Source organism: Diuraphis noxia, unplaced genomic scaffold (genome assembly GCF_037042655.1).
Source record: "Diuraphis noxia isolate RWA-SAM2 unplaced genomic scaffold, SU_Dnox_SAM2 contig0002, whole genome shotgun sequence".
Lineage (NCBI taxonomy): Eukaryota > Metazoa > Arthropoda > Insecta > Hemiptera > Aphididae > Diuraphis > Diuraphis noxia.
Genome location: NW_028301712.1, coordinates 87,138,510 through 87,165,594, shown reverse-complemented (window position 1 = coordinate 87,165,594; position 27,085 = coordinate 87,138,510). Strand labels below are relative to the sequence as shown.

General features: G+C 27.0%; 1 protein-coding gene and 2 pseudogenes across 1 annotated transcript in view; 2 read left to right on the top strand and 1 right to left on the bottom strand.

Annotated features, from left to right (window-relative positions):
- The window catches only part of LOC107167281 (fatty acid synthase-like), a 28,215-nt gene extending 1,130 nt beyond the window's left edge, over positions 1-27,085 (bottom strand). The window contains exons 1-26 of the mRNA XM_015516259.2: positions 26,693-27,085; positions 19,702-19,857; positions 19,248-19,619; positions 18,951-19,189; positions 18,649-18,882; positions 18,271-18,594; positions 17,966-18,199; positions 13,300-13,489; positions 13,011-13,237; positions 12,493-12,942; positions 12,322-12,426; positions 12,142-12,253; positions 3,966-4,226; positions 3,549-3,883; positions 3,324-3,470; positions 2,845-3,254; positions 2,588-2,782; positions 2,485-2,530; positions 2,229-2,405; positions 1,988-2,167; positions 1,708-1,906; positions 1,458-1,638; positions 1,034-1,376; positions 697-958; positions 314-588; positions 43-255 (exon numbers count right to left, since the gene is read on the bottom strand). Coding sequence (XP_015371745.2) covers positions 43-255; positions 314-588; positions 697-958; positions 1,034-1,376; positions 1,458-1,638; positions 1,708-1,906; positions 1,988-2,167; positions 2,229-2,405; positions 2,485-2,530; positions 2,588-2,782; positions 2,845-3,254; positions 3,324-3,470; positions 3,549-3,883; positions 3,966-4,226; positions 12,142-12,253; positions 12,322-12,426; positions 12,493-12,942; positions 13,011-13,237; positions 13,300-13,489; positions 17,966-18,199; positions 18,271-18,594; positions 18,649-18,882; positions 18,951-19,189; positions 19,248-19,619; positions 19,702-19,857; positions 26,693-26,837 — 6,012 coding nt within the window. The 5' untranslated portion in view covers positions 26,838-27,085. The remainder of the gene's footprint in view (positions 1-42; positions 256-313; positions 589-696; positions 959-1,033; positions 1,377-1,457; positions 1,639-1,707; positions 1,907-1,987; positions 2,168-2,228; positions 2,406-2,484; positions 2,531-2,587; positions 2,783-2,844; positions 3,255-3,323; positions 3,471-3,548; positions 3,884-3,965; positions 4,227-12,141; positions 12,254-12,321; positions 12,427-12,492; positions 12,943-13,010; positions 13,238-13,299; positions 13,490-17,965; positions 18,200-18,270; positions 18,595-18,648; positions 18,883-18,950; positions 19,190-19,247; positions 19,620-19,701; positions 19,858-26,692) is intronic.
- On the top strand, positions 7,869-8,464 carry LOC149059077 (uncharacterized; annotated as a pseudogene).
- Positions 9,094-9,901, top strand: LOC149059076 (uncharacterized; annotated as a pseudogene).

Below are 27,085 nucleotides of genomic sequence, written 5' to 3'. Positions count from 1 at the left end.
AAGTTTGTTACTAATGATTTTAACTGTGGTGACATAGTTTACCTTTGCCTTCGAATCTCCATTCAATTGTTCAAAGTCTACTTTATCTACAAGCTTTAAACGCTTTTTATTATCAGATGGACAGCCATCCAGTAATATAAGATTGACAGTTTCACCAAATCCTTCCATTATCTTTGCAAGTTCAACCGCAATATTTCCACCCCACGTCTCGCCGACGATCGTGAACGGTCCTTCCGATTGAATTTGTTTCAAGGGCTACGAATAAATAGTGCTATAAATATGAAGATTTTAAGATTAATTGTATGATAGTTACCCATAGTAATCCTAGTGCTGCATTTTCGACAGAGTTAATGTACGATGGAAATTTAGCACAAAAGACCGGATGCATAATTTGATTGATTAAAGGTTGTATTCGAGAAATTCCTAATCCAGGAACAATGAATACTGGCGATAGACTATTATTACCAGTATTCGGAATACTTTTGGATGTACATTGTTCAAATCGTGGATATTCCGGTAAATCAATATTGAGTTCAAGTAATTCTTTGATGGTTTTAGGTAAGTATTCTGAGATTGAATCAATGTTTTCTAAGAAAATAAAAAAAATGTTGAGGTATACATTATGAATAATTGTATTATTAAAATATATATTTATAATCAAACATATAAATTTAGTGTTTTAGATCGTAAACTAACCGTGTTCAGATATTAACGGATCATTAAAAACAACTGAAATGGGTTTAGAATCATTTACAGACTCTATCACTTTGTTTATAAACTTTAATATGATTTCTGGTTTTCGAACTGATTTATCACACTGCACGTTAATGCAATTAGAATTTGCGTTGCTCCTTGACTCGCAGACTTCGATCGCATCACTCTGCATGCATATGAAATGTTTTAAATCTGGTATAACATTTCTACAAGCTTTGTCAACATTCCTTAATTTTGAACCACCCTTAACAATTATAATAAAATAAAAATAGATTTTTGTTTAAATTTATAGAATGTTATACTATGTAACTTCACATACCATTTCTACACAAAATAATGCTTCAATTTTTGAATATGATACGAATTCCCGTAACAATGTTTCCCCTTCTTTTACAGTATTAAACCTTTCAGCCGAAGTCATAATAAACGAAACATCGGAGTACTTTTGAATTAATGAATATATAGTTCTTTGACTCCTTCTCATTATTGAATTGGTACCATTAATGATAAATATCAATTTTTTTGCGTCTTGTTGAAGAAGCCAATTAACGGTTTTTATCCATAAATTCGTTGCTGAACCAATAATTATGTATGCCATTTCTTTTTTAACGAATTTATGATCTGAGTTATTTGTTTCAATTACTTTTTCTGAATTATTGACACTAAATAAGATGTATAAAAATATGACAATAAATTAATAAAATTTATCTCAAAAACAATTTCATTTAAATTTTAGATCGTACTTGTTAGTAGATGTTTTATTAGTTTTTGAAATATTTTCATATAATTTAACAACTATTTTATCCTTGATACCATTTTCAACAAGTTGCTTGAGATGGTTTTTGTTTTCGACAGGAGAATTAACTATGTTCAATAAATCTCGAACTCCGTATAAAGAAATATTTTTCATAAACATGTACATGCCTGTGCAAATTAAATAAATTAAATGTAGGTAATCATTTAGTTATATTTATATTTTAACACCATTCTTACCAATTTCTGTATGTACATTTATATCTTGTGCACCGATGTGTACAAAAGAACCAAATTGTTTTACACATCGAAGAGAAGCTAATAGGAATTCAGTTGGTATAGCATTAATAACGATGTCACATCCTTTTCCATTTGTTAAGCTCATTAATTGTATTTCAAACTTGCTATTATTTAGATCTAGTATATTGCCGCTATTCAACTATTAATTATTGCAAGAATTCAAAATTTTTCATTTATCAAAGTAGCTAAAACTATTTTTAAAGATTCTATTATTCATTACCTTTGGAAATAAACTTTTTATAAAGTCAGATTGGTCATTATTATATGTAGTTACGTAGATCTTACAATTAAATCCGAAAGCAACTCTTATAAATGCTTGTCCATCTTTTGAACACCCATTATGTATAAGTATTGAATCCCCAAATTTAACATGTGCTTTACTTACCATACAATAGTAAGCCTGTAAACATTTTTAAAAACTATTAAAATTTCATAAAAATAAATTCAAATAATATAATTACCATTAAGTAAGCTAACGGACATTTAACTGATTCTTCCAAGGTCATTTCAGAATTTACATACCACTTAAGAATATTATCAATTTCGTATCGCTTATTTTTAGATTTATACTTTAAAATACCCATTACAGTATTTCCTTCATTGTCTACACCCGAATATTGAGAACATACTTCATCTTCCTTTATTAAAAATACCATAACCAATTATAATATAATATAAAGCAATAGATTCATTGAAATATTAATGAGTATTTATTACCATTAAATTTGTTTTAAAAGATCCAATATACTTGATGAATAAATCACTAAAAGTAAATAAATGTTAGATGGAAAACATTCATAGTTTTGTTTTTTATACAGACCTTTCCTGGTTAACATATGTTTGCAATTCATTAGCAATTAACTCTGAAGAGAGATTATCCATACAAGGAAGTATATTATAACTACCCCAGCAGTTATTTTTTAATATGTTTTGCCTTAACCCTTTAAATAGTTGTTCCCTAAAGAAGGTTTTTGTCAAATCAAACAATTGTACACCATCGTAAAGTAAGACATATCTAAAAAATGAATGTAATGGTAAATTGTAAATCAGTTTTCTATTATAAATACAAATGTTTACCTAAAACCAATTATAGAATTGATATTTTCGATTTTTTCCACCATATTATGCAATGAATTTTCTGAATCATTTTTAATCAAAACTATAGGCGAAATATTACTAGATAGCGATTTAAGTCCTTGTACTATGTTATCTATCCAAGAACTATTTTTAGTGCTAACCTCTAAAATTTTGTTCGGTAATTTCACCAGTCGTGTTATTAGACGATAAATAGAACCATTATGCTCATATTGAACAATTGTAGTATATGTATCGTCAACAGTTGAATTCTTTATCAAAATAAATACTTTTCCTGTGCAATTTTTAATATCTTTATTTAATTTTTCATTTAAATGGTCAGTTATCAAGAGGAGTACATGATTTGGTATTAAGTCTGTTATTTGGAAATTTGAATATTCTTCAACATCTGCCTGATATACAAAAAAATATATAATAAATAGGTATCTTAAATGAACATATAAATAAAAATAAATTACAACCTTTAAAAATGGCTGTATTTCAAAAACCCTTTTAAATGTTTCTACGAATATATCATCATTAATTTTTAATTTGGTTTTTAACTTTGATGATGAATTTACTGTATTTTTGACAAGTTGTACACAAATGCTTAAAAACTGCACAAAGTTCTAAACAAATAAACAACAATAATAACAAATGAATAATTTTTATTATTAGAATTTAAAATAATAGTTAATTGAAATTACTTTAATTTTGGGATTAGGTTGTTCAACAAATTGAACTTTTTGAACATTCAAATTCATAGGCAGTGGATCAATTATTGGGAAAGTGGAAGTCTTTAAAGTTTCAATTTCTATCCCAGGCCCTCTAATAACATTAGTTCGATTATCATATGTAATATAAACCATCGATCCGTGTTTAATATTTTTGATTATTTCATCATCGATAACTAAACTTCTAAACCAAGATGGAAGCAAAGGCATGTCATGATGTGATTGAAGATCAGCAAACATTTTTAATTGCATCAGTGAGTTGAGGTTGATGTTAAGATCGTTTTTCCAAAATATATTTGCCAGGAAACCTAAAAACTTATGAATAATGTAGTAATGCAAGTATTTTGATAGCTTGTAAGTACTTATTTTATATTTTATAAAATACAATACCTTTATCGAGAATAAGTATTTTTTGAATGGTACAATAAGGATCTGAGAAATTAATATTATTTTCAGAAAATAATCTATATATTTCATTGTCTGATATCCATTCATTTTCAATATTAACTTCATAATCTGTTGGCGGTTCTGGACTAATAAGATGGTTACTATCATCAATATGCACCAACCCAGATAATAATACATCTCGAGATTCTATTACTTCGAAAGAACCAGTACCTGGTTGAATTTGTGTATAGAAACCATTGGATTCTAAAATATTATTTAATATTATAGTAAATATATGATTTTTAATTTAGTCATTCATATATTAAATATTTGAAGCACATCATTTTGTAATGATTAGTACATTTGATACATAGTAAATTTGAGTTGTAATTGAACATAAGTGTCTGTAATCTGTTAAAGCTTTTTTTGCGACAAAATACAAACTCCTAGAATTACAATAATAACGAAAATAAACAACGAAGGGTGATAATTTGTTGGAAACATGGTTTAATTTTTTTACTATAAAATTCGAATATAACGTAATCGTCTCATTGTGGTCCAGATAAAATTCATACACGATAAACCTATACGACAACATCTTAAATTGAATTGGTCATAAAAATAATTGTGACTGCACCATTTTTTTTTTGTATTTTTGGTATTTACATAATCTTATTTCTTATATGAGTAATTTTATAATACAATAATAAGTCTTGATAAGTGTTTGAATTTAAAATTATATAAATTCTTAAATTAAACTATTTAATCTGAATAACGGTTCTGGAATATTAGCAATTTAGTAAATTTAAAACATTTTATTTATTTATAATATATTCCACACTGTAGAATATATCATAATAGTGGTTCTCAGCCAGTGTGCCACGGCACAATACTGTGCCGGGAGATCGACTAGGTGTGCCGCGAGAAGTTTCTGATATTTGTAATTATGCTGGTAAAAATATTGAAAACAGTAATTTATTTCATTACATTTGTATTAAGTGTGCCGTGAAAACTTGTGATGTATAACGATGTGCCGTGAACCAAAAAAGCTTGAGAACCACTGTAATCTACAAGTAATATTAAAAAGATTTAATACATTGATGATTAAAATGCAAATCATAGACTTTAATAATTTTACATTTTTATACAGAATTTAATATAGATTATTCTAATAATATTTTACAAAACATTTAAAAGGTATAAAATTAAAAGAAGTTGGTTAGTGGGTGACGATCTAATAAACCTACAGTGGGTTGCAAGTATCATTGTAATGGATGGTGTTTAATTTGAACTCAATGATATAATATCAGTGTATACGAAAAAAGATTTTGAGTGGATTGTTAAGACTAGGATATTTTTTATTATATTTATATTGTTATTAAAACTAATTTAGCTGGTAGGTTGAATTAATATTATTTGCATATAACAATGTACTTTGACATTTTCAGTTGATAAATTAATATTTTTAAATTATAATAAAATAACTAAATTCGTTGCTCTTGGTTATTTAATATGTAATTTCATAATATAAATAACTACTATAAAAACTGTGTTTAAATATTTTTTAAATTTTTTAATCACAGAATCAACTACTTACCTAACAATATATCAGGAGTTTTGTATTAAATTTTCAAGCTTTTTGACCCAACAAATAAAATTTTATTGACACTAATGAAAAGAAAAAACTTAAAAAATTGAAAATATGTCTGGAAACAGCTAAAAACTAGTCAAAATATTTTGAAAATTGTATAAAGTATAGAAAATGTTAAAATAAACGCTTGGTGTAAATTGTATCTACATACTAGTATTTTAAGAATTTTAAGTATTCATTTTTGAACTACAGCAAAATAAGAACATTTTTCTATGATAAATCATGTTGTAAATCTAATGTTGCAAAAATTTTAACTTCAAATGCTCATAAAAATAAAATTTAACTTTACAGTAGATATTTTTTAAGGTAGACGAAATTTGAGGAACCATGTATTAAATTTTCAAATATTAGATCTAAAAAAAAATTTCATGAATTTCTAACCCAGAATAATTTTTAAATTTTCATGACTAACGTATTTTATAGAAATTTGAAATGCAGGTGCTCAAAAAAAAAAGTTATACATTTTTAATTTCCACTTATAAAAAGTTACGAAGAATCTCGTTCTAAATTGTAAGAAATTTAACTGTTAACATTTTTATTTTAGAGATACACTAAAAACCAAAATTGATTTTTTCGAAAACCGATTTTGCATGAAAATTCCTATTTTAGATTCTGAGCGTAGAGATGAATGTATTGATTTTATAATGATGTGTGTTTTTTTTTGTGTCTGTGTACACGATAAGTTGTCGAAATAATATTTTAATTTTAAACTTTAATAGCTTTTCCGGTTGGAAAGTGAATCTAGTTGGTGCACTGTAGAAGTCAAATTTTGAATTTCACAGTAGTTTTCAAAAATTTAGGGAAAACGTGAAATTTTACATAAAATAAATTTTGGGAAAATCGAATTATGATATTGGCATAACTCTAAAACAAATTACCGTAGACACATTTTTCACTGAATGTTTATACTGGCATTTTCTATACTTGATAAAATTTTCAAAATATATAAATATCTTTTTAAGTTATTTATAAACATTTGAAATTTTCGATCATTTTAATTGTTTTTTTATAAATAACAATAAAATTGTATTCGTTTGGTAAAAAAGCTTCAAAATTTAAAACAAGGCTCCTATAATATATTGTTACAGTGGTAGTTATAAAATATTAAAAATACATACTCACACTAAAAATCATTAAATATGCATAGACACAGTTTTTTTTCATAACCGTTTAAATTCCAAATTTTGATAAAATGTATTTAATTGCAAATTTACAAATTATTTAGTAGATAAAATGTATAAAACATTTAACTTTTATAGCTATAAGGATTGACAATTTAAAACAAGGTTTTTCGTAAGTAGTTAATTTTGCAACAAAAAAATCTAAAAATTATACAAACACAATTTTTTTTATTGCTATTTTAAGTTCAAATTTGTATGAAATTACATATTAAATAATCAAGAAAAACAATTTAAGGTACATTGTTAAAATTTAAAAATATTATTCTTGGGTAGGTACTTGAAATTCCTAAAGTATACTTTTACTTTATATTCTAATATTAAAAGTTAGAATGTCGTTAATGACTTTTTATAGTATATTGTATATTTGTATATACTATGAATGAATGAGTGTATCGGATACATAATGAATCTGATTTGATAAATTTGAAAGTTATTTTATAGGTAGGTACACCTAGATTTTTTTGTTGAAATAATAACAATATAATTAATAATATAGTATAAAATATCCTAGACTAGAGACAACCTGTCTCCACTCAGAATTTTTTTTCGTATACAATGATGTTATATCATTGGATTTAAATTTAATACCATATATTATAGTAATCTACTTGCAACCTTCTGTACAGCAGAGCGACATCTACTTACCCGCTCCCCCCCAGTGCTTTCAAAAAGTACTGACAATTTTAAATTTTGACTTTCAGAATGCATCGCTAATAATCACTTTCCATCGGAAAAGATACTGAAAACAATAAATTTTTTTCACAGACAGTGTACAGACTCACACAAAAATAAAACACACGGTGAAATTAACACATTACTATATTTAATATAGCAATTGTAATTAAATATAATCGATGCTTAGCAAAAACGCCGTAATCACAGTTTGCTAAGGAAGATTGCCGTATCTTTTTAAAAAATACGGCGTTTTTACTTAGCACTTAATTATATTTTAATCTATATTTACGGCATTGTTGTTTAGAAAACTGGTCATCAATAAGCCGTATCTTATAATTTAATTTTAAATTACTGATAATGTTTGGAGTTTTGCTGTTGTACACCATACACATTCTATATTTCGTTCAGTTATCTATGATACGAGTATATCGTCGTGAATTGAAGAAGTTCAATTTTTATTTTTCCAATGGATACACAACATGAAGTTGTTTATGAACCAAACATAAATGTTATACCAGGTTCACCAGACTCAACAACTACAATTGCATCAGACTTATTTAGATGGAATTAAAGAACTCATTCAAGGTAAAATAGTAAAATTATAACTTAAAATATTAGATGATTATCATTTCATTAAAAAAATAAAGAATTGGGTGTATCTAATTTTCAGATGATAATGAATCCGTCGTAAATAATATATCAGAGTTACCTATTTATTTTAATGATGGTATTGTGGTTAACGATGAAGTAGATCTTTTCACGAAATCCGGAGAACTTGGGAAAAGGAAAAAATATTTAACAAGTGTAGAAATGCGAAAAAAATAAAATTAGACTTAGAAAAAGATCGGCACAGGGTGTTACCAGGCTGCGATAAAGAAAATTGCCAAAAACAGTGTTTTGGAAAAATTACAGAAGAAAGACGATTTGATGTGAACTTACAATATTGGAATATGACCGGGAAGGAACGTAGAGTTTTCATATTGAGTACGTGTTAATACCAGTGTTAGGACTTATCTAGATAAATTTATCTAGATAAATTATCCAGATAATAATTATTTTATCTTTTATCTTATCTAGATAAATAAATATTAGTTATCTAAGTATTTATTTTAGATAAATATTTGACTTATCTAGATAAATTTAAAAGATAAATTTTTTAGTGAAAATTAGATAGATCTGTACCAAAAATATTATTAACTATGTGAATTTTGTTTTTGGTCCACTCGACAACTTCTTCAGCAGGGTGACTTCCCAAATTTTTATTTATACTTTGTTACTCCCTAGAGTCCCTTGGATCTTATTGGTTCCTTATATAATTATATGTGTTGAAGTTAATGTTTGGTGATACACATCATGATATAATAAGTTAAGTCGAAAGTAAACATATTATATAGGCATGTACTTACATGACATTATATATGTTTTTTTTAAATTAGTTGTTTTAATTTTAATTTATATAATTATTTGTTATTTATCTGGATAAAATATTTTTATCTTTTATCTTTTTGTTAGATGAATAAAATTTGTTTATCTTTTATCTGTATCTTAGATAAAATTTAGTGTTGTTATCTTTATCTTTATCCAGATGATTTTTTTGTTATCTGTTCCTAACACTGGTTAATACATGGATGTTAAAACACGTAAAAATACCGAACTGACTAACCGCAAAAATGCTTTAAAACTGTATATAACTGATGACCAAGGTATCAAAATACAAGTATGCAAACCCTTTTTTTTAACCACTTTAGGCTTTAAAAAAACAAATGATAGAGTTCTAGATATATTAAGACATTATCCCAATGGTCAAGTAGAAGCTCCTGATGATCTTCGTGGCAAGAAACCGACTAAAAAATATTTATATCAACATTTAATAGAAGACCATATCGAGTCATTTAACCCGACTGTATCACACTATCGGCGTGAGCATGCTCCGAATATTCGGTATTTACCGAGTGACATCACAGTTACGCTAATGCATCAACTTTTTTTAGAAAAATATCCTGAACATCAATATTCGATTTCGTATGATAATTATAGAAATCAGGTTTCTAAAATAAATATATCGTTTACTGTACCCTCGGTCATGAATGTGTGAGGTATCTGAAAGTTTAAAAATTCATGAACACGCAAAAGACAATTTAGTTGACGATTGTGAAATTTGCCGAACTTACTCTGTACATAAAAAAAAAGCCAATGTTACAAGAGCCCTGTACCAAGAGCACGCGAAAAATGAATTCAATGCATAATCTATTTATGTTACAGTAGATCTGCAAAAAGTTATTATGTTGCCACGTGTAACCACGTGATACATCTAAAAAGTTTTGTTTACTAAACGAATAGTTGCATACAATGAAAGCTTTGTACCTGTCGGAGGAAATAAACATATTTTTCCATTTGCATGCGTATGGCATGGAAGTATTAAGTGGACGTAAAAAGGAAGACTTGGTCAGTACATTTTATTCATTTTTCTTGCACTATCGCAATGCCCAGAAATTGACAATTTGGGTGGATAACTGCAGCAGTCAAAATATGAACTGGTGTTTATTATCATTTTTAGTATACATAGTCAACTCAGATGATATTTGTGCCCAAGAAATTGTTTTAAATTATTTTAAAGCCGGGCACACATTTATGTCAGCCGATAAATTCCACCATCAATTGGAACTTTCTTTAAAACGTCAGAAGAAAACCTACGATTTCGAAGATTTTGCTAAAGCAGAAGGGGCGGCCAATAAAGGAAATGTTAACATAAAAAAAATGAGTTTTTCTAATTTTTTTCAATGGAAAGATTATAAGGCACAACAGAAACTATTAAAGTCCACAAATAGAGTTTTGTTGAGAGACATTGTTTCAATAAAAGCTGAACGTGGAAAATACATATTGTTTACTAAAAGTCAGTTTAATGATGAACAACATTAGATTTCGTTCAAAAAAAGTATATGAACAAAAAAGGAATAACTCTGCCATCTTCGCATACAGAAAATTGTGGAATACCAAAAGAAAAACGTGACGATATTCTTTCAAATTTGAGTCAAATTCTCCCAAAAAATAGAAAACAATTTTGGGAAAATATAACGGTACATAAACAATAATTCATCTAAATTATATAATATGTTAAGCTGCTACATGTATCTCTTTTAATAATTTATTTTGTGTATTTCATATTTTCATATATTTTAATTTTAATTTTAATTTTTATGTATATTAAAAATGTATAATGACTAGATGACTTTGATTTCAAGATAAAGATATTGTAATTACTTTCAAATTGTGTTATAAATTAAAAAAAAAATTAGTATTGATAATATACGGCGTTATTTCTTCAATTGTTAGTGATTAGTACATTTTGGTATGCTACGGAAAGAAGCCGTAACCAGAATTACGGCATTTTTGCCAAGTAACCTATTCTAAATAATTGCATTTTAAATAAAATTGAATAGTTCCATTGCATTCATTGAGTATATTTCCGTAAGAAAATATGTATTTTACTTTGAAAAATATTATATTTATGAAAATAGAACTACTAAACATAAAAATGCATTTTTCTCGAAATTGCACGAAAGAAACTTACGGCATTCTCCCTTAGGATGGCAGATCACATATAATGTTGAGCTGAGTGAGTATGATAGACGATAGTCTAATAGGTATAGGTACAAAACAAACTATGAAAGATTAACTATTAGGATTAAAATCAAATATTATTTCAATCTAAACATAATAAATAATAATTATAGCTCGAATATCAGTATTGCGTGAACATAAGCGTGAACTCGTTGTTGTGTTACTGTTAGTTATTAGCTTATTACGTTTACATGCAATGTTCCAAATATGAATCTTGGCTAAGTTAGTTCCTCGATTGAATACATTTTTACTAGAAAATTAAAGAAACGATGCAGTTCAATTTAAAATGATAATTTTAGTGAATCTAATCACTTGAAAAATGCAAAATTTTCGTTTACCCGTGGGATTCACGGACAATCCCAAATATGTCGAAAAGAAGGGATTGATAAAATAATGCCCAAATGCATCACAGAATATTAAAAAAGGTTACACAAGCTTATTGAAATTTTTACAAGGTCATCCTAAAGCAAATTACTTTAAAATATCATTTCAAAATACTTACAGTACAATTTTTAAATAATAATAATAATTTAAAAATAATAAACAGGAAAGTCTATTTAATAATTAATAGTTGTTGAAAATGCATCATGATTGAGGTCAGTGTAATGAAATTGCATGTATAAGAAATAATAATATACGGCATGAAAATATTAACATAACCGATATTATAGTTGGGGAAAGAATTAAGTCCTTAGACACTTTTTACGTGAAAATTCCAGATTTTTAATAATTATATTTTGATTTTCCAAAACATTTTGAAAATGATACTTGAAAATTTTACTTTTGACCTTCATCAAGTACCAACTTAACAATTTTTTACAAATCTAGAAGGTGATAATAGCAAAAATGTGCATAATTTTGTATAATAAATAGACTCATCACTTTGATCAGAGCCAGCTAGAATATACTTCAAATTAAAAAAAAATGAAAGGACTGATCACCATCTATCACAATCATCTTTGTCTAGAAATTAATTTACAATTTTTGACATTTAAAATAGTTATAACCATGGTAATATCTATATTTAATATAAAATAAAGGTAATATTTACCCTTGGCGGTTGAAATTAGAGGTGTATGAACAAAAACGTTTTCAAATATTATTTGGTACGGTTTATTTAAAATGGCTGATTGCTTATTTTCTAGTGATTTCAATACTTCTGTCTGGAACAATAAAATTAATTTACTAAATTACACCACTAAAAATAAACTATTTATCATTACAAACATACAATGAAAAATGACAAAGGCACCACAATTACATCATTGACTTTATGTCCTAAAAGATGTCTAGTTGTTTTATCAAATAAACAAAGTTGTACATAGTTTGAATTTGACTGAAAACCAAAATATACATGAATAAAATAAAAATAAATGGCTTTTTGTGTATAGTAAATACTTACATCACTATAATATGTGTTAATTGCCCAAGTTTCTTCATGGTTCCAAGATACAAGAGGGGCTAAGCTCGGAGTTCCTCTCGAAACAGGATACTCTGGTGAAGGATAGATAGCATCTAAATTAATGTGAAGTCCACTAGAATAGAGTTCACCAAGTGTTGTTAGAAAATGCTTTAGTGGACTTTTACTTCCTCGTTTTGCTACAGAGACAATTTTACATGAACTATCTAAGGCCGATTTTAATATTCCTTGAAATAGACCATGAGGCGCTATTTCTATGACTATAACATTTTTTGGTATTTTTTGACATGCTTCGGAAAAATAAACAGTTTTCTTAAAATTATTTGCGTGATATTTTCCAGAGCTAAATTGTGCTAATTCACTATTCCAATTTTCTTCTGGTATAGAAGTTGATATCCATCTAGAAGATCGTTTCTTTGGATTTGGTACTGCCTGATAAAATATAAATATATTTTTGTAATAAAATCTGTTAAATGTTACTTCACCAATAACAAATTTACTTTTTCAATAAATTTCTGAACAAATTCAGCTTGTCTTATGACCATTCTTGAATGATACGCAATACCATTTGAATTTACAGTTCTAACAAAAACGTTTCGTTTTTTCAGAGTTTCTAAGTAATGTTCCAAGTCATCAGAAGGACCACTTAAAGTAACATTATCTTCAGAATTATGACATCCTATGTCAATACTAGATGGCAAATCTGGTATATTTTGATAACTTAAGCCTAAAAGAATCATATTATTAAAATATTTTCTTGCTATATATTATTTAAAATAGCACACTTACCTACCGCTGCCATTAGGCCTTTTTCTGGCTTTAAGAATTCAGATACTTTGCCTCTAGCATATGCTGCCATTAAAGTTTGATACGTATTGAAACATCCATCAGCATAAGCGCATCCGTTTTCACCCAAAGAATGACCAAACATAAAATCGGGATGAATACCAAGTTTTGCTAATAGATCAACAAATGCGATCTAAAACACCAATTATTCACAAATAATAACTATCATAAATAAATATACTAAATTTCATTTCAGAATTTTGCATAGTATTTAACCAATAACTGAATCATAATCAGATATGCTCGTAAAACATGTACTTTCAGAAATAAAAGGGGCTAAAATAGGTAACCGCACTGCTATATACATTTGATGTTGAGTGAAGCTTAAAATCGAAGAGTATTTAGTTATTGAATGTATGTGTTAAATTTGAATTCAACGATATAAAATCACTATACGTCTATACACAAAATACAATTCTGAGTAAAAACGGACAATCAGCCAACATTACTAATTAATTAGTTCAACCAACTGTCTCTATTACTAAAAACATTGAATATAAATACTATTATTTAATAAATAATGAAATACATGTAAAATTACTACATTAATTACTATAGTTAGAATTTAAAAGTTTTTTCTTAAATTCTTAAATTTTACGAGGACGCCACACTCTCATGTATTGTCTCCATCTTTACAAAGCAAATTTTACGCTCAGCAGATCACGTTTAACTCCGTTAGTTTAAAATTTAAAGTTAATTTACCTGTCATAGAAATTAAAGACAAGATTATTATCTAAGGTATTTTATGGGAATTTCATTATATTTTAATTTTAAAACGAGTCATGAGTATTTTAAGATACACAAACAATTTACAACTTTAAAATACTCATAACTCGCTTTAAAATTAAAATAAAATGAAATTCCCATAAAACACCTTAGATAATAATGTTACCTTTAATTTTTATAAGAGGTAAATTCACATTATATTTTAAACCAACGAAGCTAATCGTGATTTGATGAGCGTAAAATTTGCCATGTTACGGACTTGTAAGACGGAGACAACACTTCATGATTTATAGGTTTCACGATTGAAAACAAGAGATGGATATAATGCAAAAAGATAAGTATTTTTTTTTTTCAATTGAAAGTGTTAAAGCAATAAAAATTCAAAAGATAATTTGAAATATCTAGTATCTTACTTGTTATTAATATACCTTAAATATTTAATCTATCTAAAAATAATTTAAATTCAAAAAGGCAGGTTGATGATCTGTAGTACAGTAGGTTACAAGGGGACATTTTTTATTTTTTTATAAAGGTATACAAACTTATGAGTAACTTTGTAACACATTTTCAAGTTTATTGATCGATCAAAAATATTGTTACCAACAAGTAAAAAAATACGGGTAAGTCGTGGATGTCGCTCTGCTGTACAGTAGGTTACAAGTGGGTTACTGTAATGGATGGAATTAAATTTGAATCCAATGATATTATATCATTGTATACGAAAAACGATTCTGAGCGAAGACGGTTTATTTGTCTAGGATATATTATAAATTATTAAAAATTTTCAAATCTTAGATTTAAAAATAAAAGTTTTTAATAATTTCTAGTTTAAAATGATTTGCGAATTTTCGTGATTTTCGTGATTTTTACATATGTTGTTAAAATTCAAACTTTGAATGCTTGTAAAAAAAAAATATTGTGCCAATATATTTCTTTTATATTTCACTTGCTATTGTAAAAATATATTAGGAGCCTTATATAAAATTTAAAATTCTTAGATATAAAAGGAAAATTTTTTATGATTTCTAGCATAAAATAATTTGAACATTGCCGTAATTTTTACGTATTTAGTCAAAATTTGAACTTTAAATGCTTATAAATAAAAATTGTGACAATATATTTCTTTTATTTTTCAATTGCTATTGTAAAAATATATTATGAGCCTTGTATTAAATTTTGAAATCTTAGATATAAAAGGAAATTTTTTTATGAATTTCTATAGCATAAAATAATTTACGAATTTTAGTGATTTTTACATAATATGTTGTCAAAATTTGAAATTTAAATGATTATAAATAAAAATTGTGACTATGTATTCCTTTTATTTTGCAACTGCTATTGTAAAAATATGTTAGAAGCCTTGTATTAAATTTTCAAATCTTAGAATTAAAAAGATAAACTTTTATGAATTTCTATCTAAGATAATTTGAACATTGCCGTAATTTTTACGTATTTATTAAAAATTTGAACTTTAAATGCTTATTAAAAAAAATCGTGCCTACGAATTTTTAATATTTTTTAACTGCTATTGTTACAATGTGTTAGAAGTCTTGTATTAAATTTTCAAGCTTTTCTACCGAACAAATAAATTTTTATCGATATTTATAGAAAAAAAAATTAAAAAAGTTGAAAAATTAAAATGTCAGTAAATAGCTCAAAACAAATCTAAATATTTTGAAAATTTTATCAAATATATAAAATGCCTATATAAACATTCAGTGAAAATTTCAAGTATCTGCGGTCATTTTTTTTAGAGTTACACCAAATTAAGGAAATCGCTAAAAGTGAAAATCCAATGTTGTAAAAATTTAAATTTCAAATGCTCATAAAAATTTAATTTGAATTTCCGGTGGAATTTTTATTTGTGATAAAGATTGAAAAACTTGTAAGGAATCTTGTATTAAATTTTGAAATCTTAGATTTAAATAGAAAATTTTTTATGAATTTCTAGCTTAAAATAATTTGTGAATTTTTGTGATTTTTACGTATTTTGTCAAAATTCAATCTTTGAATGCTTATAAAAAAAAAAATGTGACTATGAATTTCTTTTATTTTTTAACTGCTATTGTAAAAATATGTTAAGAGCCTTGAATTAAATTTTCAAGCTTTTCTGCTTAACAAATAAATTTGTATCGATATTAATTTTAAAAAAACTAATAATGATCGAAAATTTCAAATGCTTATGAATAGTTCAACTTGAGTCGAAATTTTTTGAAAATTGCATGGTGGATATAATATACTTATTTAAACATTCGGTAAAAATTTCATGTATCTATGGTCATTTGTTTTAAAGTTACATCAATAACCAAAATTGATTTTGTCAAAAAATGATTGTGCGTAAAATTTCCCGTTTTTCCCTTAATTTTTAGTTTGTTTTCCTCGATTATTTAGAAAAGTATTAAGAATTTTTTACTTTTGACCCCCCAAAGTACCAACTAAATTCACTTTCTGATTAAACGAGGTACTGAAGTCAAAAATCGAAGCATTTTTACTGTCCCAAAACGTGATGACAGACAAAAAAAAAACACACACATCATGGTAAAATCAATACATTCATCGCTCCGCTCAGAATCTAAAATAATTAATAATAATCAAAAATTTCATATTTCATATGCCTATAAATAGTTAAACACGAATCAAAATACTTAGAAAATGTTATGGTGTATAGGAAATAATAATATTAACATTCAGCAAAAATTTAAAATAGGTATCTACAGTAATGTACATCTATTTTATCAAAAACTGATTTTGCGTAAATTAATTTTTTTGCTTTTTCCGGTGCTTTTGAAAACTATGAAAACTACAAGGAATTTAAAATGTTTACCTCCTTAATATACCAACTAGATTCCCTTTTACACTGAAAAAGATACTGAAATTGGAAATTGAAACATTATTTTGACTTCAACTGAGTACACTAATACACATTTAAAAAAAAAACAGACACACACGACACATACATCATTGTAAAACCAATACATTCATTGCTCTTATTAGAATCCAAAATGATTTATCCTTTAAAGCTTAAAATAAATATAAAGTTTATCCTTTTATCATAGCGACATACAATCTTAAAAAATATACATAACCCTAATATGCAATTGGAAATTATTTCTAGTTTACTTTACAACAGTTTTAAAATGTAAATACAAAGAGTTGTTAGAAATTAAACTATTTCAGAAATGCAGAGGAAGATTTTCTAGAACTTCATAGCTTGGCGTTAGAATCGGCTTTATATTTAATTTGGCTCAAAATACAGAATACCTATGTGAAAAAAGTTTTTCTTGTATAAAAAATAAATATCGAAGCATATAAAAACTTTTCTTTTAAAAAATGTAATACTTCAACTAAACTTCAAACAAATTACAAAGAGATAATACTAAACAAATTCAACATTCTTATTAAAAAAATCATTGTAATTAGTTGCATAAAAATAGTATAAGAAAAATCAATTATTTAAAATCATGTTAAGAAATAAGTATATTATGTTATTATAAAGTAAATAATAAGTATTGATTTGTTATGAAACAATAAATTTCAATTTTTTTTTTTTATTTTGCAAACCATAGAAAAAAGTTGGCCATCCATCGTAAATTATCGAAATGTTTTTATTGATGATAAAAAAAATCATCTATAAATTCCTATAACGTTTGAATAGTGACGATGGACGTCGCCAATACGCCAACCTAACGGTTACTATGTCAAGCATACAAATTTTAACCTCTTTACAGGTTAGTCCATTTAGAATATTATTGTGTATTAAATAGATTGTAATAACGTCTTTCATACCAAAAAAAAAAAAAAAATGTAAATAAAAAAAGATAATCTACATAAGATACAAATTCACGTCTCGACTCTATACAGCATGATAGTTAATTTCACTCACGTGCATAGTAGTTATTGCTAAGAATGAAATTATTGGTTTTTGTTTAAGAATTTCAGGATCTGGATTTGTTAATATGTCAAAAATATCGTAACCAATAGGACGAATGTATTTATCACATCGTTTAACACTATCAGCAAAGCATGGTATTTCCATTAGATCAGACGCCATTCCAGGCCACTGTGATCCCATACCAGCAAAAACAAACCATACTGGACGATTGAATTCACCTATCTCCTAAAAAATAAATACAATTATAATGCAATGTATAACATTAAACCATCTTTCTGGATGTGTAATGCACTTGCTTGTACGCCAAATGTTGTTGAAACTTCTTCGTTGATTATTGCATATCCTCTGTGAAAATGGCCAGTTATATTTTCACTGAAGGCATTTTGAATAAGTCCTAAATATTCGTCATCCCTAGGCAAAGATATGACTCTGTCTATTGCTTCAGAAATTCCTTTTTCTGTTCTTGATGACAATAAAACTAGTCTTTGACTGGGTCCTAGTTGAAGATACATCTTAGTTTTAGGATTCTGTTTAAGTAGAACATGACCAATGGATGATGGCATTCCCAAAGTTGTTGTTGCAACAATAGTACCCTCTAACTTTGTAGGTTCCGTGACCACCTATCAAAAATTGTTTAGAACTACACCTATTATTTTATATTAGATAATTTTTACCTTCATTTTTTCTTTCTTTAAAGCTTCAATTTTGTTATTTGGTGATACAAAGTTGATATTAGGTGGAATAATACCAGAATCTAACACTATTAATGCTTTCACAATTGCTATCAAACTTGATGCACCTTCGGTATGTCCTAAGTTACTTTTAATTGATCCAATTAGTAAGGGAGAGATCCTTTGATTTTCACAGAAAATTTCTGATGATACATTAAGCTCTTTTTCTTCATAATACTAAAAATAATTTTACTTTAACATAATTCATTTCCCATCTGTATTTAAAAAAATGAATAATTTAATACTTTGCAACCAGATCCATCTGATTCTAAATAAGAAATATTTGCTGGTGAAATTTTACAATCCTCATAGAATGATTTGAAAAATTCACGGAATGAATCTTCAGATGGTCGTATAAAGTTGATAGCTTTTTCCATGTAAAGTCCAGCATCACAGTGCAAAATAGTACCATAAGAACGTAATGCATCAGTAGACCTTTGGAGTAAAAGTACAACAACACCTTCGCTTCGACCATATCCACTAGCTGTAAATAACATATTTACATTTAAAAAAATTAAAAATGAATAATCATAATTGCATACCATTTTCATCGAATGACCGACAAATTCCATCAACACTAAGTTTGTCTAATCCTAACCAATGTTTTGCCATATCTGGATGCCAAATAATATTGGTTACGCCAACCAATGCTGCTTTAATCCTACCATTTGCTACATCCGCAGCAGCTTGTTTTAAAATTTCTATACCACCAATCCAGGATGAATCAATTGTATAACTTGGTCCTTGTAAATTAAATATGTTAGAAACTCTATTTGCCAAAAGAGCTCTGACATGTGCAAGAAGCCAAAATGGTGTAGTTAATTTCTCATCACATCCAATCGCTTCACTATCACTGACACATGAAGCCGTGTAAACAGAAGTTTTTGATCCATATAAATGTTTCGGATTCAGTCCTCATCAAGGAATTAGATAAACCAAAAAAGGATTAATACCTTAATAAAATTGATTTTATATACATTTTTGAACTTAAAATACCTGCATCAATTATTGCTTCATAAACTCTTTCCAATAAAGATCTTGTCAAAGGATCTAATGCTTTTGCGAGTCGTGAATTTATTCCCAAAAATGTATCATCCAATTTTTGATATACACTTATTTTTCCTGTGGCAGCTGGAATTCCTGGCCATTCATCTGAAATTATATAATTTTAAATTAAAATAAATATCATCAATACGTTTGTACATAATATAGTCTGTATCAAATAAGAGCGCACTGGGCAGCGCACGAAAATCGGGCGAAACAATGACAGAGTGAATAAACTCGTCCAGGGGGTCCAGGGATTATTTAGATGCGCTAACGTGCCGTGGTGCGCTCTTATTTGGTACAAACTATAGGTACCTATATAATATTAATTATTAATTAATAATAATTATGATACAGTATGATCATATACGATGATATTATTCTTTGTACTTATTACATATTTACACACAAAAATACAGTCAGTAGCGGATCATGATATGGTGCATAGAAATATGTGTACCGCTTAAAAAAGTATCCAAAAAATCATTAGATTCCTGTGGTAACATATATTTATAGTTGATTATTATATACACATATTCTGTAGACTGTAATAATAGTTTTTACAACTTTTCGTATTAAGAAGAGAATCTATACACGGTGTAAGAATTAGTTACATGCCTCAACACGTCGGTTAGTACTTAGTAATATATAATATGGAAGTTTGGAGCACATTTTAGAGGACGCCAAAGCCGCATGTATTGTCTCCGTCATACAAGTGCGTAACATAGCAAAAACTGTTTCGCGCGGGAAAGAACCGAGAAAGTTACAGTTATAAATAAGAAACAAAATTCTCACCATATAAAAAGGAGAATTTTATCTGTGCAATATCGTTTTTATTTACTTAATATCAATTATACAAAAAAAGTTCTTATTCTTTTATAATACATGATTTCTGTGTGTTTTTAAGCATGAATAACTTTTTTTGTATTTCTGATATCGAAAAAAAAGACGAAATTCTCCTTTTTATCTGGTGAAAATTTCGTTTTATAGTGATAACTGTAGCATAATTAGCATAATCAGTTCTTTCCTGCGCCAAACAGTTTTTGCTAGAGAGCCTTGATATTAATGTGTTAGGTTAGCCATGTTACGTTTGGAGTTTTTGCTATGTTACGCTACTAACTGTAAGACAGAGACAACACATGCGGGTGTGGCACCCTCTATTAAATAAGTGCACCGAACTCATAGATATTAAAGAATGGATAGGCCATGGCTATATTAATGAAATAGCGAGAAAAGTGCCGGAATAGTGAAATGAGAAAAACTGTTTTAGATTCTGAGATGAATGTATTGATTTTACAATGATGTGTGGTTTTTTTTTGTGTCTGTGTATACTGTACAGTTTTAAAATAGCCAATTCTATACGTTCACGAAGCTTGCAAAGGCGACTTTTTAAATTACAATTAGAAGAAAACGATTCTCAGAATTGTGATTTATTACTGCATACGGATGTTAGATGGTTGAGCCGTGGTAAATTTCTAGAAAGGTTTCAATGTTTACCTAACCTAACCTAAGATAGTACTATCTTAAATCGTGGCCACGATGTAGAGAAGATAGGGTGACCAGACGTCCTCTTTTACGAGGATTTGTCCTCTTTTTAGGAGTGTCCTCTGTTGTCCGGGCTCTTTTAAATAAAAAGTCAAAATGTCCTCTTTTTTATACGTAGTCTCTATTCAGTGGTAAAATGTATTTTAAACGATATTATATTTCCAAAAAATAATTTATAGAATTGGTGATAACATGAGTATTGCACACGATTATAGACAAAATTCTGATTATGGCTTGTTATGGCTGTAGACAGTTGTAAGTTGTCCTGTAGATAGTTATATCACAGATTACATGTAATCTGTGGTTATATATTGTGTTGATGTGATAAGATATTGTGATAAGATTTACAAGAACTTTTCTATTATTATTACTATCACAGTATAGTTATTTTTAGAACTAACAATGGAATAAGAATATAATATTATGCCATAAAATATAAAAACATTTAAACCAATTGACTTTCCTAGACAATGATAAGACCAAAAGATAATTAATAAATATTTATTAATCAAGACTTTAAAAAAAAATAAATATCTAATAGACAGTAATAGTTAATACAATAATACATTAATACCTATATAGTCATTTCATTAGTGTTTTTAAAAATGCCTAAGAGAAAATGTATCTTCAATGATCGACTGAAGGAATCATTTAAAAGTTTTGTTGATGGCCGTGACGTTAGTGAAGCCAAATGTATCGTCTGTGATTGCTATGTTTCAGTTGCCAATAAAGGTATGTTTTCCTTCAACAGATTTATATATTTTAAATTCATTAATATGCTTAGTATTTTTACATTTTTGTCAGGGTCTTATGATTTAAAAGCTCATTTAGACACAACTAAACATAAGTCAAGAATAGGTAGCTAGTTCTGCGGTTTCATCATCTAACAATTTAAGTAATTTTGTTATTAACAAAAATACACCTGAAATTTTGAAAGTTAGTGCAGTGGAGGGTACACTCGCATTTCATACAGTTGTACATCACCATAGTTTCCGATCAATGGATTGTACGCCTGCAATCTCTAAGGTTGTTTGAAAAGGTTAAAAATAAATGTTTTGAATTTGCATTTAGTTTTGGTCGATTATTTTTGTTTTATTGTTTCTAATAGATATGTTAGATTTTTATTATGCTGTTTATATTGTGCTTCAATCAGCCAACTGAGTATGATAAAATTGTGTTAAATAAATATCACAAGTATGTTTTGTATATTATGAATAATTTTAAAGTACCTATCCATAATATTAGTAAAAAATAAAAATGTCCTCTTTTTTTATAAGAGACATCTGGTCACCCTAAGAGAAGATAAGGTGACACCACTTGTACATATTCCGGTCGCAAATTTTCTAGGCAGTACGGTAGGTAGCGCCACCATTCGCCTGAAGGCCAGTTTTTATATTATGATTACATTGTTTTTAATGTAAAATAATAAAAATTATATACATTTTTATTGTTTTCGATACTATTAGTTAAGAATTTAAGATATTAACCAAGTAACAATTATTTGTAAGTAATTATTCTATTCAAATATGTACAATTTAATATAGATTTTATGAAGAAATTTTTGTTTAAAATGTATTATATTTTAACAATTATATGTTACATTGTTATAATACGAGTTTAGATTGCTTAGTACTTAGCTAAGTTTTTTTGTTTTTTATTTTTTTCTCACATACAAAATACATTCTGGAATGTAAATAAAATGTTATTATATTTTTGGTTAATGCATTTACATGTTCATCACACCCGAGTAATTTTATATTAAATTTGTCTGTCCTTAGCTCATTAAAAATAATAAATTTTTTTTGTATTTCAGTTTTTGCAATAATTTAGCAAATGGCATCTTTGAGCTAAAACTAATAATAATAATTATTAATTAATATACAAATACATAATATATTAAACCTATGTAAATTAATTGCGTATTTATATTTATTATATATTTATATATTATTATATTACTTGGTAAATAATTTCATAGTTCTTTAGATGGTACAAGTAAATAACCAATTAGGTACCTAAATGAGAATTAAAAATATAATATTATCAATTTATAAGTATTAATATAATTATTTATTATTATGTATATTATATTATTATTTTAATTGATAATATATTCAATTCTCTATTGTAGATCTATTTTTTCTACATCATACTTAATATTTAATTTTTTTTTTTATATATTATAATATGGATACCTACATAAAACATAAATATAATTAAGATTTTTTTGTTTGGGTATTTAGGACTTGGGTGTACCTACTTGGCACAACTGGCCCAAGTAACTTGGGACTTGGGTTAGTAGGTAGTAGCAGTCAGTATATTTGAGCTTTTATTAGCAGTTTGAACTAGTACCAGTACCTTATACCTATAAATTGTACTAAATTGTATCTATTTACTAATTCCATTTTTGTGCATATATGTATCAATTAATGAATGAATATATAAATATCACACATTTTATTTAAATCAATATATTTGTACGATATGGCTGAATACCATATATTATTACAATGCTTACATAATAATTGGTACACGATTCCAAAACAATTGTGTATTTTAATAATCTATACAATATAACATAAAATATATTATATTGGCATGCACATTATTGACATTTGAATAACAATTAAAATAAATAAAATTAAAATATAAAATAATCTACTTTATGACTCGTAAAAGTCGGCCTTCGTGCGAATGGTAGCGTACTCTGGTGATCAATTCTGAACTACCAAACTGCCGAGATTTTTTGCGTCAATATTGTAACATTGAAAGATACGAGAGTAATGTCACCTTATCTTCTCTACTTCGTGATTATGGCTTATCCATTCTTTAATATTTATGAGTTATGACCGAACTTATTTTTATAATGCCGCGATGTCGCGTTGTTCGTCGAAATGATAACGTACCACATGTTCATTATCGTTTAAATGCCGCTGGTGTACAGCTCACTAGTGAGTCAACTTAATAACTATAATTTATAGTAGGTATAATATAAGCAATATAATATTGATAATAAAATATATTGAAATCATATTGCTTCATGGTTAATATTTTTTAACATCTTACACAATCTTATACAATTTTTATGCACCGCCTTATATGAACCTCACGAGCCGCCACTGAATAGGTACAGTCATATAGTTATTAATAGGTAAATATAGAATCCTATGAAAATTAATAAGGGGAAAACTTGGATACTTGTATGCATTGGATAACATAATGTTATGGGCGCGAAAATATAGTATTATATGATACTATAATAGAAATAGTTAATAATTTTACATATCTATAAGAAACAATATCACAAATGATAGAAGATTAGAAGGGGTGTGGCGGATATAAGAAATAGGATAACCAAAGCAGCTTTCTATAAAATGAAAAACTTCTTCACCATAAAGGCAGCAAGTTTGGTGTGGAGTGAGGTAATGTACACATACGGCGTAATAATTTTGAAAATTTTTAAGATCAAGAAAACCAAAATTGAAACATTTAAAAAGTTATGCTGGAGTATATAAAAAATAAGGAATAAAAAGATCAATCGGTAATAGGTAGGCAACAGTGCATTCAAATTTTAAGTCAAAGAAATAATCATAAATTGGAATGTTTAAATTGCATGCCATACCTATCTTGGGGAGTTTTCTCGAATTGATTCCGTATATAATATATTAATATAATGTTATTAATATTATAATAAATAAAATAATTTAACTTACTTCTCCACTAAAGGAAAGAACTTTTGATACATTACAATAAAATATATAAATATCAGAGGTAATCTAGTGAATGTATTTTATATTTTTTCATCATATTTCAGATAAATAAAAATGAGAGTGTGTGAGTTACACTCTGGGGAAGTAAAACTTCTTTCATAAGTATTTGGTCCGTTAAATCATAAGTTAGGTAATAATATAATAATAATAATTAGTTTCATTTTTCGTGACGATTTTTTTCTCCATCCATATCTCAAGAAAGAAGATTTACTTAAAAAAAACACATAAAATACATACTGAATAACATTTAACTATTCAAGCGATTTCTTTCGCAGTCATACACACGCATTCATACACCGTTTCATTTTTTCGTGACGTTTCATTTTTCCGTTACGATTTTTTTCTCCATCCATACCTCAAGAAAGAAGTTTTACTTCAATAATATTACGCAATTTGATGGAGTTTTTTTGTTGACATTTTGGATGTAGAATATCACAATTTGTTAATAATAAAATAAGGCAAATATGGAAAATATATAATAATAATAATACCGGTCACATCATCTTATTTTGAATAACAAAATAGTCATAGCATTTCATAAAAAGGTTTAGGTATGTTAGTTAATTCATATTATAAAAAATATTTTAATATTGAAACTAATAAATTATAACAACCTTATCGTAAAGCGCTTCTATAATATATAGGTATACGTTTAAAAAAAAAATTGAGTAGTTCAAGTTCAAAAAAAGTCTAAATTGTTGACACTGTGAAGTAGTGTCGCTTGGAAACCCCTTTAATCAAGCCACCCAGCTTTGTAATCTAACCATCATATTATTACCTAATGTATAAATTTAATACAGATGGTAAATATTCTTATGTATAAAAAAAGTTGTGCACATAATGCATGATAAATAAACTTGTTGGTATACAGCACATAATTCAGACAGACCCCTTTAAGAGGTGGCTTGGACTTTTTTTAGGTATGCAATTTGAATGCAGCCGATGGATAAACACTCCAAAGCCAACATCGAAAGATAAACATAATTATATTACAAGACTTAAAACAAAATAATTGTGATTTAATTTCTACTTATTTTTAATTGTATTGGGTACTAAAAATCCAACTATTTGAGTTTTAATGTTCTTACGTAAATATTTAGAAAACAAATTCTCCGAATCTTTTTGATCAAAGAATTATGTATTATATTTTGTCTTTTTAATTTTGAGTTATTTCTCATTTTGTTAATCGATACCATATAGGTATACTGTTATATATAATGTTACACAAAATAATATCAAAATGTAATCTAATGTTTATATAAAGTTATAATAAACTACATAATAATATATGGTGATAGTAATATATATGTACATAGTATATACATGGGTTAGGGGTTTAGGTTAGTATGTATATACAAGTTATAGTATTAAATATGTATTACTAAAATCAAAGAAAAACAATTTTAATAATATTATTATTATTTTATTATTATCCTATTATTATTAAAAAAAATAATGTGTCTATTTTTATTATATATTATTATATTTGTTTTAATATGTAAAAGTAATTTCCAATATTAAAAATAAATTATTATTTTATCCACTTTCAGGTTTATTATTTTATTCGTAATACTGTTAAATTACTATTAATAAATAATTAAAATTCTATGCTGTAGAGATGAACTCACCTTTATTCCATCTGCAATCATTCTCGGTTACCATATTCACTTTATTGTTCAAATGTATTCTCAGTTCATCCATGTTTTCCGACATGGGAAATTTTCCACCCACGCCGGATATGACGACTTCGAAAATATCTTCCTTGTCCTCCATATTATAAACCCGAATAGTGAATTATACAAATTGTGAAAAATATGTTTGTATTGTATATAACGAAACCAAATGCACTTTACCTACATAAGCTGAAACAACCGTCGTGCACGGAAGACCGAATAAAAAAACCTACGACTATATACACTAGATTCGTAATTAGGTAAGGGGTATCTGATTATCGATACAGTCGAATAAATTCATTACAATTGTTAGATTTTGACACTCGGCGAACGACTTTGTAAGTAGAC